This window comes from Zalophus californianus, chromosome 5 (genome assembly GCF_009762305.2).
Source record: "Zalophus californianus isolate mZalCal1 chromosome 5, mZalCal1.pri.v2, whole genome shotgun sequence".
In the NCBI taxonomy this organism is placed as follows: domain Eukaryota; kingdom Metazoa; phylum Chordata; class Mammalia; order Carnivora; family Otariidae; genus Zalophus; species Zalophus californianus.
In genome coordinates, this window is record NC_045599.1 from 45,596,246 (window position 1) to 45,610,644 (window position 14,399).

At 39.6% G+C, this 14,399-nt stretch overlaps 1 protein-coding gene across 2 annotated transcripts in view; it reads right to left on the bottom strand.

Moving 5' to 3' along the window:
- Positions 1-14,399, bottom strand: part of ELOVL7 (ELOVL fatty acid elongase 7) — a 76,976-nt gene that overhangs the window by 23,865 nt on the left and 38,712 nt on the right. For both annotated transcript variants that reach the window (XM_027605605.2, XM_027605606.1), the window contains one exon: positions 1,945-2,042. In XM_027605605.2, coding sequence (XP_027461406.1) covers positions 1,945-2,008 — 64 coding nt within the window. In that variant the 5' untranslated portion in view covers positions 2,009-2,042. Of the gene's footprint in view, positions 1-1,944; positions 2,043-14,399 lie in introns of those variants that run through there.

Here is a 14,399-nt window from a genome sequence, read left to right on the forward strand (position 1 = left end):
CATGCAACCAGATCTACTTGGCTCCCAAGTTCAAATCATGACATTTCAGGTAGCAAGCCATACCTCTATTTGAAAAGCAATTAAAATATTAATATTTTTAAAAATACAAAAAAGTGAAAGCCATTAAAACAAACAGTATTTAAGTTAAATACTGAATTTATGAGAACTACTGTAAACCTTCAGAGAAGGCGGACCTCTAGAGAAATATACACGTTCTTAGCATCATTACATAAGTTGAAAAACTAAGAAAAAAAGGAAGAAACATGGAAACAGTCATTCTCCATTTCCCTACCAGATAGAAGCTTCACTATTTACAGGCTACTAAAAAAACCCTCGGTGCTCTTCCAGGGCAAATCTGTTGGGACATTTTTTAGTGAAATAAAATTGGTCTTTAGCAGTCTCCTAAGAAAGACAGCAACGATGACACAGTGTATCTTTGCTGATATCTGCATAAATTGGAAAATAATTCCAGTTGTGTTAAATGCCAAGAGATAGCACTTTTTCTTCCTGAATTTGGAGGACACATGATTTCTGGTTGATAGGGAAGAGCTAAGCTGATGTGGTGATGCTGACGAATATGTGTAAAACAATTCAAATGTGAAATACCAGAAATCTAATCAAAATCAGGAAACATAGGTTCTAATTTTTCCTGCCAACAACTAGCCACATTCTGAACAAGGTCACATCTCTGAGCCTCAGTCTTTAATTCTAAAATGCGCAGTTAGCTTTGATGATACCATCTTTGATGAGGTCTGCCTCAGCTCTACAACACTCTGACTCCTTGTTTATTTAAAAATTGGTTTACCTTTGTCATATATATATGGGTGTCTGGGTGGCTCAGTCTGATAAGCGTCTGCCTTTGGCTCAGGTCATGCATGATCCCAGAGTCCCAGGATGGAGCCCTGGATTGGATTCCCTGCTTAGCAGGGAGTCTGCTTCTCCCTCTGCCCCCACCCCACTAGTGTTCTCTCTTACTCTCTGTCTCTCTCACAAATAAAAAAAATCTTTAAAAAAATTGTTTTACCTTTCTCATATATATATATATATATATGGGAGAGGGGCAAAGGGAGAGGGAGAGAGAATCTTAAGCTGGCTCCGCGGGGAGCCTGGCACAGAGCCCAATGAAGGGCTAAATCTCATGACCCTGAGATCATGACCTGAGCTGAAATCAAGAGTTGGATGCTCAACCAACTGAGCCACCCAGGAGTCCCATCTTTGTTACATTTTTAAAATGTTCTGTGATGGTTATAAAAGCAACACACATTTGAGTGGTATTAAAAAAAATAGATACAGATAAGTAAACAGAAATTACCCATAATCCTATCACACAGAGACAATGGCTCTCACAAAAGTAATGTAGGTGGTGTTTTATAACCTGTTTTTCATTTAATGTATTTAAACCTGATGTGGCATTAAATTGTTCCTAGAATACTGATTTTTTTTTTTAATGGGCACAGCAAGAAGGCAGACATTTCAGAATTACTTAGGGATGCCCTATGAAACGCTCCCTTTCTGATACACCCCTAAGGGTGCAGCCCCTCCCATTCAAGAATCATCACTGTTGGCATTAACTGCTATTTCCCTTAGGAGCATTAGGGCAGGAGCAAGCCTAAGAGCACTGTGCCTCCAAAAATCACTTTTAATGACTACTGAGTTGGAATGTACCACCATCTATTAACCAATTTCCTTCACTGGATATTAAAGCTATTTTCATTATTATAAACATCATAATAAACATCTGTGTAGCTCTATCTTTGAACATATTTGTAATGAGAAATTTGATACTTCTCCTTTGTTAACTAGTAATAAAAATTAATATTTGAGGTGTCTATGAGGGAGTGTTAACTTGCAATCTCTCATTCTGTTTCAGTGAAATCCTATTAAATACTGGAATCGGACATAAAAAGAAAAGAAGTGCCTTAAGTAGGAAGTTTGGTTACTTACCAGCATCTTTGATCCAATTATCATAAAGACGCACGGTTCTTGATGTAAGATCACTGAAGGCCATTTTCCACAGGATTTACTGGCTCTTACAATGGGTTCTTCAGTACAAGAAAAAAAGAAATGAGTTTATAATCTATAAATGCAAATAAAGCCAAGTTCTAATAAAACAATATGACAAATGCTAAATATTTAATAGGAATACTTGGCAAAACAACAAACCTGTACTAAGGGTAAATGCATTAGTGAACCACATTAAACCCTGATACAGTGGCAAACATTTAAGATTTTTCATCATTATAAGAACAATGCTTACTTTGCTGAAAAGGGCTAACATTCTATGTGCAAGATATAAAAGGAGTAAATGATTCTAAGAATGTTCATAAGTGCATCTCCTTTTTATAGCAACAATGCAGATCAGGAAAGGACTACCTTCGATGGCAATTCTAAAATAAAAACCCAGTAGAAGAAAAGTCAAGAAGATATACAAACATTCAGAGAAGCTACTCTGAACCAGGACTTATAGCTGATCCTCAGGCATAACAAGGTCTTCTATATGCAAGTCTTTACAATTTAAGTGGAATACAGATAGAAAGAGGAAAGGAAAGAAGATCTACAGTAGCCAGGGAAAAGTTGCCTCATTTATCTGGACAGATGGGTAAGAATAGTTGGAAAAAGAAGTGTTCTGAAAAAAAAACAAACTAGTGAAAGGAAACGAGCTCTATTATATATTAAAAGATAATCTAAATCTTTAATAATTAAAACAATGTGACACTGACACATGAAGAAGCAAACCAATGGAATACAGCAAAACATCCAGAAATACATCAAATACAGTTAGGAACTTAGAACTGTATTTTGTGGGCGCCTGGGTGGCTCAGTTGGTTAAGCGACTGCCTTCGGCTCAGGTCATGATCTTGGAGTCCCGGGATTGAGTCCCGCATCGGGCTCCCTGCTTGGCAGGGAGTCTGCTTCTCCCTCTGACCCTCCCCCTTCTCATGTGCTCTCTCTCTCTCATTCTCTCTCTCTCAAATAAAGAAATAAAAATCTTTAAAAAAAAAGAACTGTATTTTGTAAATTCTCAGATGTACACTCTCCCACATTTTAACATCTCTGAAATCAGCATACGTCTTACAAATGTATGGCATCCCATAAAATGAACAGTGTATTTGATTCAAAGTCATAGAGTGGGAAGATGAAATAGTTCTGGAGATGGATGGTGGTGATGGTTGCACAACAATGTAAGTGTACTTAATGTCACTGAACTTCACACTTAAAAATGGTTAAAATGGTAAATTTTACATTATATAGGTTTTATCACAAAAAATAAATCCTTTAAGCCTGCAACAGGAAAATTCAAACTTTCTTCTAGCATTCTAAAAGTCATTTTAGAATACAAACATATATATATATATTTAGAATATAAAATATTTATTTTTAAGACATATAGTATATGATAAAGGTGGCATCTCAAACCAGTGGGCACTGAATTACCAGCAGTTCTTCAAAAAATGGTGTGATACAACTAAATAGCCACCTGGGAAAAAGAAGTTGGATCCAAACATTACACTATAAACCAAGATAAATTCCAAGTAGATCTAAAATTTAAATAAGAAAAACAGAAAAAAAGAAAAGAAAAGAAAAACAGAACCATGAAAGTATTAGATGACAACAGAGAGAACACTTTTCTAGCCTTCGAGTGGGAAAGGACTTTCTAACTTTGACTTAAAATACAAAAGATGTAAGAGAAGACTAACAAATGTAACCACATGAAAATCAAGAGGAAAAAATTAAAAAGTAAAAAATGACATACAGGAAAAAATATGTTCAGTTCATACGACAGACAAGTGCTACTCTCCTTAATATATAAAGAGTTCTAAGAAATTGGTAAGAAGACCTATAAGCCATGAAAAGCATGGGCAAATTTCATAGGAAAGGAAATACGAATGGCTCTTAAACGTATGAAAAGTTGCTTACCTTTAATCATAGTAAGAAATTTACAATATTTTATTGCAGTGGATGTGCCAAAGTCCAAACATTTTTATCAGTCCGATTGGCCTAAATCCAAAAATGTGTTGAGAAGACTGTGGCAAACTCATACATTGCTGGTGGGAGTGCAAATGATCATAACCCTTAGTAATGCCAATTTGGCACTATTAGGAGAAAGTATAAATGCCTATTTTTTAACCTAGCAATGCTACTTTTAGAAACTCATCCTATAGATACACATGCACATATGCAGAATGACAGATTCAAGGTCATTCATTGCATCAGTTAGTAACAGCAAAAGACTGGAAACAAGCCAAATGTCTAATAAAAGTGGACTGGTTAATAAATGATAATACATCTAAACCATGAAATATTATGCTATTTTAAGTAAGAATGAGGAAGTTCTCCATGTGCTGATATGGAAAGGTATCCAAGATAAATCTCTATGTGAATAAAGCAAAGGAAGTTACATAATTTTTAAAATGACTTTTATATAAAAAAGGAGGGAAGGAATGAGAATATAAATTTGCATTTATTTATACTAGCACAAAACAAATTCTGAAAAGATATCCATGAGTAAGGGAATGAGGTACAAAATGGGCTGAAGGGGTAGAAGGCAGAGCTCATACTGTTTGGTTTTTAACTCATGTGAATATATTATCTATCCAAAAATAAAGATTTAAAATATTTCAAAGAAAAAAAAATAGGATCAGCAGCACCTTTGCTGGAACATTCCTACTTAAACATCTATACACAAATGCACATACACACAAAAGAGAGATTTTTATCTTAATTCCTCAAGGGTCCATCCCCTCCAGAGGATGTCTCCAAGTTCAGGGAAGTATCTCAGCATGGCTTTGGTATATCTTATGTCCTCAAGCTAAGCTCAGACTCAAGATTGGCTGTGGTGAAGCCAGGGTCTTACTTGAGTCAGCCTGGGCTCTTGCTTCCCTATAGATCTTTTCTACAAAGAAGGTGTGATGTGGGTCCAGGAGTAGGGCCTGTAGGGTCACAAAGGCCTTGGTTTCAATCTCACCATTTAACAGCTGTATGACCCTGAGCAAACTGAAAGCTCAATTTCCTAATCTGTAAAATGGTGATTCTACCACCCACCAAGATAAGATAAAGTAACTCAGAGTTGTTTTGAGGACCATGTGAGATAATATATACTTGTGAAATTGAGAGCACAGAATTCGATAAAGAATGAACATTTAATCAAAGTCAGACATCATCACTTGCAGAGATAAATTGTGCCAATTTTATCAGAAAGTATCTGCCCAAACTCATTATCTAGTAGAGCTGAATGGCATTTTATGCAACAAATCTAGAGAAAACTCTACTACTTTTATTTTAAGAACTGGAATGTCAGATTATACATGATTCTTCCCTTGATGTTTTCCAACTATTTTGGTGTGAGTGCTTTTTTGAAATTTTTTATTTTATTTTTTTAAAAGATTTATTTTAGAGAGAGAGAGTGAGTGAACGAGCAGGAGGGGCAGAGGAAGCAGGAGAGAGAATCTCAAGCAACCTTCACACCGAGGGCAGAACCCAATGTGGAGGTCAATCTCACCACCCTGAGATCGCGACCTGAGCAGAAACCAAGAATCGGATGCCTAACCGACTGCACCACCCAAGTGCCCCGATATAAGTGTTTAGACCATGCTAAAAGCTACTTACCCATGCACCTTAACCACAGATAAAACAGACCTCAATTATTCTTTATTCTTATAATTAAACTCCCAAAATAATGCTGTTTAAATTACTCCAAACCAGAGTAAAAGATTCTAATTATATATGGTATATGGTGAGGTTACATTTCAAAGTATTATTCTGTTTTCTGCGCAATTCCCTCCTCTTCTTTTTCCCCACACTCATTCCACACAGGACATTTTCCTCTCCCTAAACTCCCAAAAGCACAAAAAAAATTCAAGAAACCACAGTCTAACACAGGTCAGAAATATTAACGGGCAGTAAACAGAGCTGGTTTCTCTAAACCCAAACACTACACAAGTCTGAAATGAAGGGAGAAGAGAAAGGCAGTCAGAGGAGCAGCTCATGCTGGATGGGAAGCAGGAGCAGATGTTCTCCAGGGAGGTGAGAGATGGAACACTGGCGAGGTAGGAAAGGGATCCATTAGCCCAAGTTCCTGGAGTGTGGACTCTCTCATTGATCCTTTACTTTTATATAACCTGACATCCAACAGTCCTTAACACTTTGTGGGCCCACCAGAAGAGAAGGAGTGTGCATAGTGTGCATCACTGTGTGGGGATGGGGCATGAAAAGAAAATCTGATCCTTTAACCTTGTTGGAAATGACAGCACACAGCTGAGAATTTTCTAGGTTGGACAGTACTCGACTGGATGCCAATATGACATTGTAGGGGTTGGTCTAGGAAACTGTTAACAACCGAATTTGGGGCAGCCTGGGTTGTCCTGCAAAAGATGGCACTTAGACTAGAATCAGGCATCTCATTGACCCCTAACTACAATATGATTTAACATGGACACTTGACTGCTAGACAGTGGTACACAGAGATGAGAAGAAACTTACTCCATGTGGTGAAGGTATAGAGATATCTTCTAGCTAACAGCAGAACTGGGGCATTGATGACCAATTTAAAATGCTTAATAACATAAAATTTCAGGGCTAGTGATGCCACAAAAATCAGGGTTCTCCTGTAGGTGAAGCAGACTTAAAACTCAAAAACGGTAGACAAATGACCACACTTGCATCAAGGGAAGAGACAAGGGAGGCACTGGAGGGGTCCACCTCCAAGGGCCTCAAAACTATGTAGCAGTCAACAGGAGCTTGTTGATGGAGGACTGGTACTGGAATTCTACTACCTACAACTGACCCATGAATTCGTCTTGTTTTTGACAGCATCACATGGTGACTGGGTCACTTGGTAAAGAAAAGGCTGAAACTGTCCAGACTAACTTCGTAGGCCTACATTAAAGATGTCAAGTTAAATATGAGAAATGTGCCTGTGGCCAACAGAAGGCCCTTTCCATGGGCAGCTTCCCTGGAGACTACTCAAAGCCACAAGTGGCTTATGTCAGTGCAGCATGGATAGAACACCAGAACACAGAGGGTATGCTTGGGGTATCTGATCACTTCATCCATTTGGCTCAAAGTTATCTTAACAGTAATCGCAAGGCAGAACTCATCTGAAAGAACTTGGTGGAATGCACCCAGACAAGGATGGGACCTTAGAATTGCCTGTGATAGGAAGTACCTAGCAGGAGTCTAGAAATCTAAAACTGTGGCCCACCATTTCCAGGTTAACCCTTATGTGTAGAGATTTATCCAAATCCTGTAACATATGTACGGGACACCTTCTCTGGGGGAAAGGAGTGGTAGAGTCAGCATATGGCTTTCCTAGGGCGTGTCTATGATCCAGGAACAAGGCCATATGGTTTTCCCTTTCTCTTGGCTGTTTGGAAGGTTTTGGGCTCCCCACTGATCTTTTCTTTGGAAATCAGACATCAGGGACAAAACCCGCAAGAACACATCTGGCTAGCCGCAGATACTGCTGGGGGACACACAAAAGGAGCTACAGGAAGGTAGGTCTATGGTGGAGGTCTATGGTGGAAATGACGACAGCAGGGTAAGAACAAAACAGCTGGCCTTCCTGTGGAAAGCCATACCTGGCCCCATAATGAGGTGGCAGTTTGAAACTTTACCCTTGTACAAAGCAAGGAAGGAGAGAGGGACAGAGCAAATCAGGCTATTCCATAGAAATCATAATTGCTCATTGGAGAACTGATAAGGGAAACGTGTCTTCAAATGCAGATGGTATTTCAAAGGAGGACAGCAGAGCCAGCTTGAGAAGCAAAAGGAAAAGGCACTCAATCCTGACTCATTAGAAGAGGACAGGGGAGTTTCAGCAGTAAGTCCAGAACGGGGCAGGGGGACCTCAGGCTATCGGGTGGTAAAAGGTCTTCAAGTGAAAAGTGCCAGACTCTCTCTGAGTAATGACGCTGGAAAACCAGAGTTCACATGGAGTCTTGAGAAGAAAAAACACTGAGATAAGAAGTAAAAATCTCAGGAAGAATTCAAAGACTGCTGGGGAAACCTCCACCTAGATATTAATCTGCAGGTTTCCTGTGTATTCCCCGCCCCGCCTGTTTCCTCCCTGGATCCAGTTTCCCTTTCCACCCCCATCCTCTGTATGTAAGCAGAAAGCTAGCCTCAAAGAGCTCATGAGTCTGTGGACAGAAAGTTTGGGTGCCTGAGTTTGTTCCATCCCAATGGTTTAGTTAGACTGAGGTTCGGGGAAAGGGATCAGAAACTTTTAAGCACATTAACATGTGAGGAATGACTATAAATTTGTTTAAACCTGGATTTCTCAACCTTGGTTGTACTGACATTTGGAGACAGACAATTCTTAGTTTGGGAAGCTGTCCTAAGCAATGTAGTATGTTCAGCACCGACCCTGGCCTCTACCCACTAGATGCCAGGAACTCCCCAGTTGAGACAACCAAAAAATTTCGAGAAATTGCCAAATTGCCAATCTCTAGTTTAAACTAAACTACCAACATTTATTCATCCAGATAGGAGTAGTTAGTTCAGAGTCATCACTTTAGCAATTATACATTTATTTCGGTGATGCTGTCATCGAGCTTTTCTTCACAAAATGATTTCAGAGTTTTTCAGAATGTCATTTAAGTGGCTCTAAGGGAAAAAAAATCTTTGCCTACTACTTCTAAGATCAGGTGATAACCAATCATAAGTTAAGAATGATTCTGGGGGAAGCGCCTGGGTGGCTCAGTCATTAAGCATCTGCCTTCGGCTCAGGTCATGATCCCAGGATCCTGGGATTGAGCCCCACATTGGGCTCCCTGCTCAGTGGGGAGTCTGCTTCTCCTTCTCCCTCTGCACCTCCGTCTGCTTGTGCTCTCTGGCTGTATTTCTCTGTCAAGTAAACAAACAAAATCTTAAAAAAAAAAAAGTGATTCTGGGGGTGTCTGGATGGTTCAGTCAGTTAAGTGTCTGACTTTGGCTCAGGATCTCGGGGTCTGAGCCCCAAGTTGGGCTCCCTGCTCAGCAGGGAGTCTGCTTCACCCTCTCTCTCTCCCCCCTCTCTGCCCCTCCCCCAACCCCCCTCAAATAAATAAATACAATCTTAAAAAAAAAAAAGAATGATTCTGAAGGTAAATGGATGAAGCTGAGCTCCACCTTGTTAAGTGGGGTGGGACGCAGGGGCAACAGAGTCGCTTTACTCATAATTTACTATTAACATTTTCAACATGCTTTGTAACATTAAGACAATTAAAAAAAATCCAGAAATGTTTAGAGTCATAGCAATATTAGTGAAATAAATGTATAGTAGCCTGAGGTAACTGAGGAAACATTCATTTATATGTATATTCCAGCATATTAGTTTAAATCTTTTTCTCTATCATCTACTGTGAACTCCAATTAAAAGAAAGTGAATTTAGAACCTGAAATAGACTCAGTGAAAAATGATTTCAAATGAGATTTTCAACGTTGCTGATTACATACAAGTATGTGTGAATGTACTACAATACATACATACCTACACACACACACACACACACACACACACACACACACACACACACTGCAGAAGCAAAAATACATTCCATACAGGATGTCAAACATGTATTTTTGTCTACTACAAATCTGTCATTTAAAATATATATATGCTTCTTCTTGGGATTTCCTTTATCACTCCCCCCACCCTTTGGGGCCATTTCTATTCCATAGCTAGGTTGTATAAATTGTCTCAGGAATGAAACAGAACAGGAGAAGGCAGAGAAACAGAAAGTTTTATCCCAGCTTTGGCGTTAGGAAAGCTTAGGCACTTTAGCCATACAGAAGAGCAGAAGGACATAAACAAGAGATCTGAGAGGAAACATCTGAGGTTTCCATGCCTCCGAGCACAGAAGAGCAAGCTTCAGGACTGATGGAGGAGGAGTTGGAGGGAAAGCAACTAGTGCCAATCTCAAAGAGAAGGGCAAGAAGTCCTGGCAAGATGTCAGGTAGGCTTATGGGAAGAGAGAGCAGGTGTGATCAGGCTCAGTTGCCTGGGTAGAGGGGCAGGTGGGTGATGGCGCCTCAGGGTGGCACAGAGAGTTTCTCTCACTCGGGCATAGAGAGGAGCAGCAGAGACACTTCCGAGCACCCTCGACAGACCCGGAAGAACCGCAGAGGAGCTGTAGAAAATGAAGGGGTCATGCAGCCATAGCAACAACACAGATCCGTGGGGACAAGTGGCCGAAGAGTTGACGCGACCCTAGATTGTCTCAGGGGATAGCCATGTAGACAAAGGACATCAAGGACTAAAGGGCTCCTCCTTCCAACGAACTTGATCTTACATAAGCTAGTTTTAACTTGCTGAGGGGGATGGAGTGGGGTAGTCATATTTAGAATTGCTTGAAATAGGTTCCTGCCACCCAAGAGAATAAAGAAACCTTTATTAAAAAAATAAAAATTAAGCTATAAAAAAATACAATTTTGTTCTTACATAGCTGACTTTGTCAGCTGAGGTTCGGAACCATTTACTTTAGGTATGGAATCAGGTCACTACAATTTTTCCCCTTTTCCTACCCCTTATCTCAGTGGTTGACAGGCCTGGTTGAAAATCAGAATTACCTGGAGAGAATCCTGGATTCAATTAGTATATTTGGGGAGATTCTGATGATGGCCAGATTTGGGAACCTTTCTCAATGCTGCATAAGCCATTCTCAGACACAACACCCACAACATGAGGAAATGGCCTAAAATTCATGACAAAGGATCCGGTTAATGAATGTCACCTGGATATGATAAGACATCTGGGTCAAGAAGGGCAGGAACAGGCGGCGCAATCAATACTGGAAAGTCTTCTCTGGTGATGCAAAACATCCCATAAGAGATGTGAAATCTGGTAGACCTTTTAGTCAGCACATACACCCAATATACAAGGAAACTAACCTCCTATTTTGAGAGTGAAATAAGCTTGAAGTTCCCAAACAGTTGGGAAAGGGAAAATCACTGCTACATTTTAGGTCTTGGTAAATCACAGAAAATTAGAATATTAGCCTTGTCTTTTAGGCAAACAAAACTGACCACAAATATCAAATAAAGAAACTAACTTTCTGTTTTGCACACAGGAATGTTATTGTATCAGGGAAGAGATATTTGTCTGTAAGAGAACGCTCAATTCGAAGTGGCTTAAGCAATAAGAGGATGAGTTCTAGAAAAAGAGGTCTAAAGGTAGGGAAACGTCATCTTCTGAGTTGATCAATATCTATCTTGTCATTTTGGTGGAAAAAGATAGGTGGCAGTCATTCCAAATATCACATTCTCATACACCTTCATCCAGATCAGTAAAGGGGGCTTTTCTTTGTGTCTCCTTTTTAGGAGCTTCAAATCCATTCCCAATGCTCCCCAGAAGCCCTTGAAACGTCCCTTCCCAGAGGTGCATCCCATGCCAATATCTAAGCCAAGCATGAGAGATGACAGGGACCCCAGTGGTTTCTTTAGGGTAACTGGTAGTGCGCTTACCACACAGTGACATGGGGAAGCACAGGGCTTCAGAGAGGAAGAGGAGGCTGAAGTAGGAGTGGAGAGTGGTAATCCCACAAGGAAGAAGGGATTAACTTTGAGAAACAATGTCTGCTGAAACTGTGCGCTGAAGAGATTACTCTGTAGTGACATTCCTAATATGGACCGAAGCTCTGAGAGTGAGCCCAGCCATCTAAGTGCTGCTTGTCCCGCTGATAGGTGCTCAGGATAAGCTAATCATGACTTTGTTTAAATAAGACATAATTACTATGTTAAGCATGCTTTGCAGCACCATACAAGACTTTCTAGTGGCTTTTATATATCTGCTATTTAGAATTATCTTGTGCCACAGTCTCTTTGATGATGCAGATGACACACACTTAATTCATAAACACAGGACAGCATAGGGTTGAACTCACAAGAGTAACTGTTAGGCCACTTTCACGAACTTATGTTTTTCTGACTGCTATACAGCATGTTTAAATAAAATGGGTGTTTCTCACTCCCAATAACAATGACCTGATAGTACATATCAACACTCTCTCTATATGGATAGACTCAGGCCTGCCCTTCGATCAAGTTTAAGAGTTGTAATTTCCATGTCAAGCAGGACCTCAATACAAGTATCTTTACCAGCCACTCCATTTCTTACTGTTCCATTATTTCATCTTGATTTCCACTTCTTTACTTACCCTTAATAGAGGTACTTTTTAATATCAGATGCCTCAGGAAAAGATAACACGATACATGCAAGACCCACCAGACGAATTCAGATTACATTTCTGTTTGGCTTGAGCTCTGCAACTTTATCAGTACTCGTGAGTTTGAGCAAAAAAGCAGGTAAACTTTAGACGTTCATTCAACAACTTCAATGTATTAATATGACAAGAAACCAGTGATATTAGCAACAGGCTCCAGCAGGAAACAGAAGTCATGCAAACCGTTAGCACAATGTTAAGCATGCTATATATTGCGCTTACTGTCACTCTTGTCGTAACAGAGGGCTTCCCAATCTAAGCAGAGCCATTAGTATCCTTGCCAATCTCTGGCTCCAATCCAGCATTTATCACTGGAAACACCAGGCAAATTTAGACAAGACTCAGAGAACATTTAGGGTAAATAAAGAATCTGCTTAAATTATTAGCAGGTATAAAACTCTGTCCAATGCAGTAGGGAACGGGACAATGAAGACGGGAACCCTGCCCTCAGATAGCCTCAACCCATGGAAAGATTCTAGAAAATGGGATGAGTAAGTCTGAGAAAAGCATCCAAAAAACTGTACAGATGGAAGTGACCACCAGGACCAATAGGACTTGATTCTCTGTCACAAGAAGAGAGGAATACCTCAAGGACAGTTTAATTCCTATTTGTAACCTGCGTCCTAGAACAATGCCTTGAGTAAAATCAGTGCTCGATAAGTATCTGCTGAATGAATTTTGAAATGTTGTAAACTCAGAAAAAAAAAAAAAAAGGCAAGGCAAAGGGGCCAGACCAAATACCCCACCCCTTAGGTCTTCTCCACTTCTTTCCAATGAATGCCATACTCCCCTCATTCATTTTCTCTTCAAACCAAAGGTATTTTTTGAGCATTTGTCACTGTGCAAGAAGTGCTGAGCAGGATACAATATCATTTTAAAACCGTGGTCCCTCACTCTGAAAAACAAACTGAGGGTTCTGGGGGGGGTGGGGGGATGGGTTAGCCTGGTGATGGGTATTAAAGAGGGCACGTTCTGCGTGGAGCACTGGGTTTTATGCACAAACAACGAATCATGGAACGCTACATCAAAAACTAATGATGTAATGTATGGTGATTAACATAACAATAAAAAGAATAAAAAATAAACCGTGGTCCCTCAATTCAAACAACTTTCGATTTGGCAGGAAAAATAATTGCCTACACGGATATCTAAAATGCAAAGCAGAACACAGGGTCAGGCAAACAGCTGACAGAGAGTACTACACCTTCTAGGAATGAAGGCTCACTTCCGGCCCATGTGACCAGGAAGAAAGGCATGATGGAGGGGAGGATACATGACCTGAACTTTGAGAATAAGATTTCAATAGGCAAAAATGTGTGCACCTGGCAGAGAGTAGGGACATGCACTGCAAGCAAAGGGACCTCCAAGGGAAAACTCATTCGTTTACTCAACTAATACTATTGCTTTTTTTCTTTTTATTGGATAGGATTGATTGATTTTTACTTATTAAGATACATTATGTTAGTTTCAGGTGTACAACCATAGTGATTTGACGTTTCTATACATCATGTAATCGTTACTACAATAAATCTGGTTAGCCATCTGTCATCTTACAAAGGTAATACAATGCTATTGACCATATTCCCCATGCTGTACAGTATATCCCTGTGACTTACTTATTTTATAACTGGTTTGTACCTCCTAATCCCCTTCACTCATTTCACCCCCCCATTTCCCCTCCCTGTGGCAATGACCAATCTTTTTTCTGTATCTATAAGTCTGTGTTTTGTTTTTTTTAGATTCCACGTATAAGTGAGACCAGGCAATATTTGTTCTTCCGTGTCTGACTTATTTCACTTAGCACAGTGCCTTCAAGTTCCACACACACAAACACATATATACACCATATCTTCTTTATCCATTTACCTGTTGATCATTGATGAACACTTAGATTGCTTCCATATCTTGTTTTTTTTTTTTACTGGATATGATTGATTTTTATTTATTGTGGTATAATTGACATACAATATTATATTAGTTTTAGATGTACAACAATGATAAGTAATGCTGCAGTTAACATATTTTTTTTTATATTAGTGTTTTTGTTTTCTTCAGATCGATACCTGGTAGAATTGCTGGATTATATGGTAGCTCTGTTTTTAATTTTTTGAGGAAGCTCTACTGTTTTCCACAGTGGTTAAACCAATTTATGTTCCCACAACTGTACTCAAAGATTTCCTTTTCTTCACATCCTGGCCA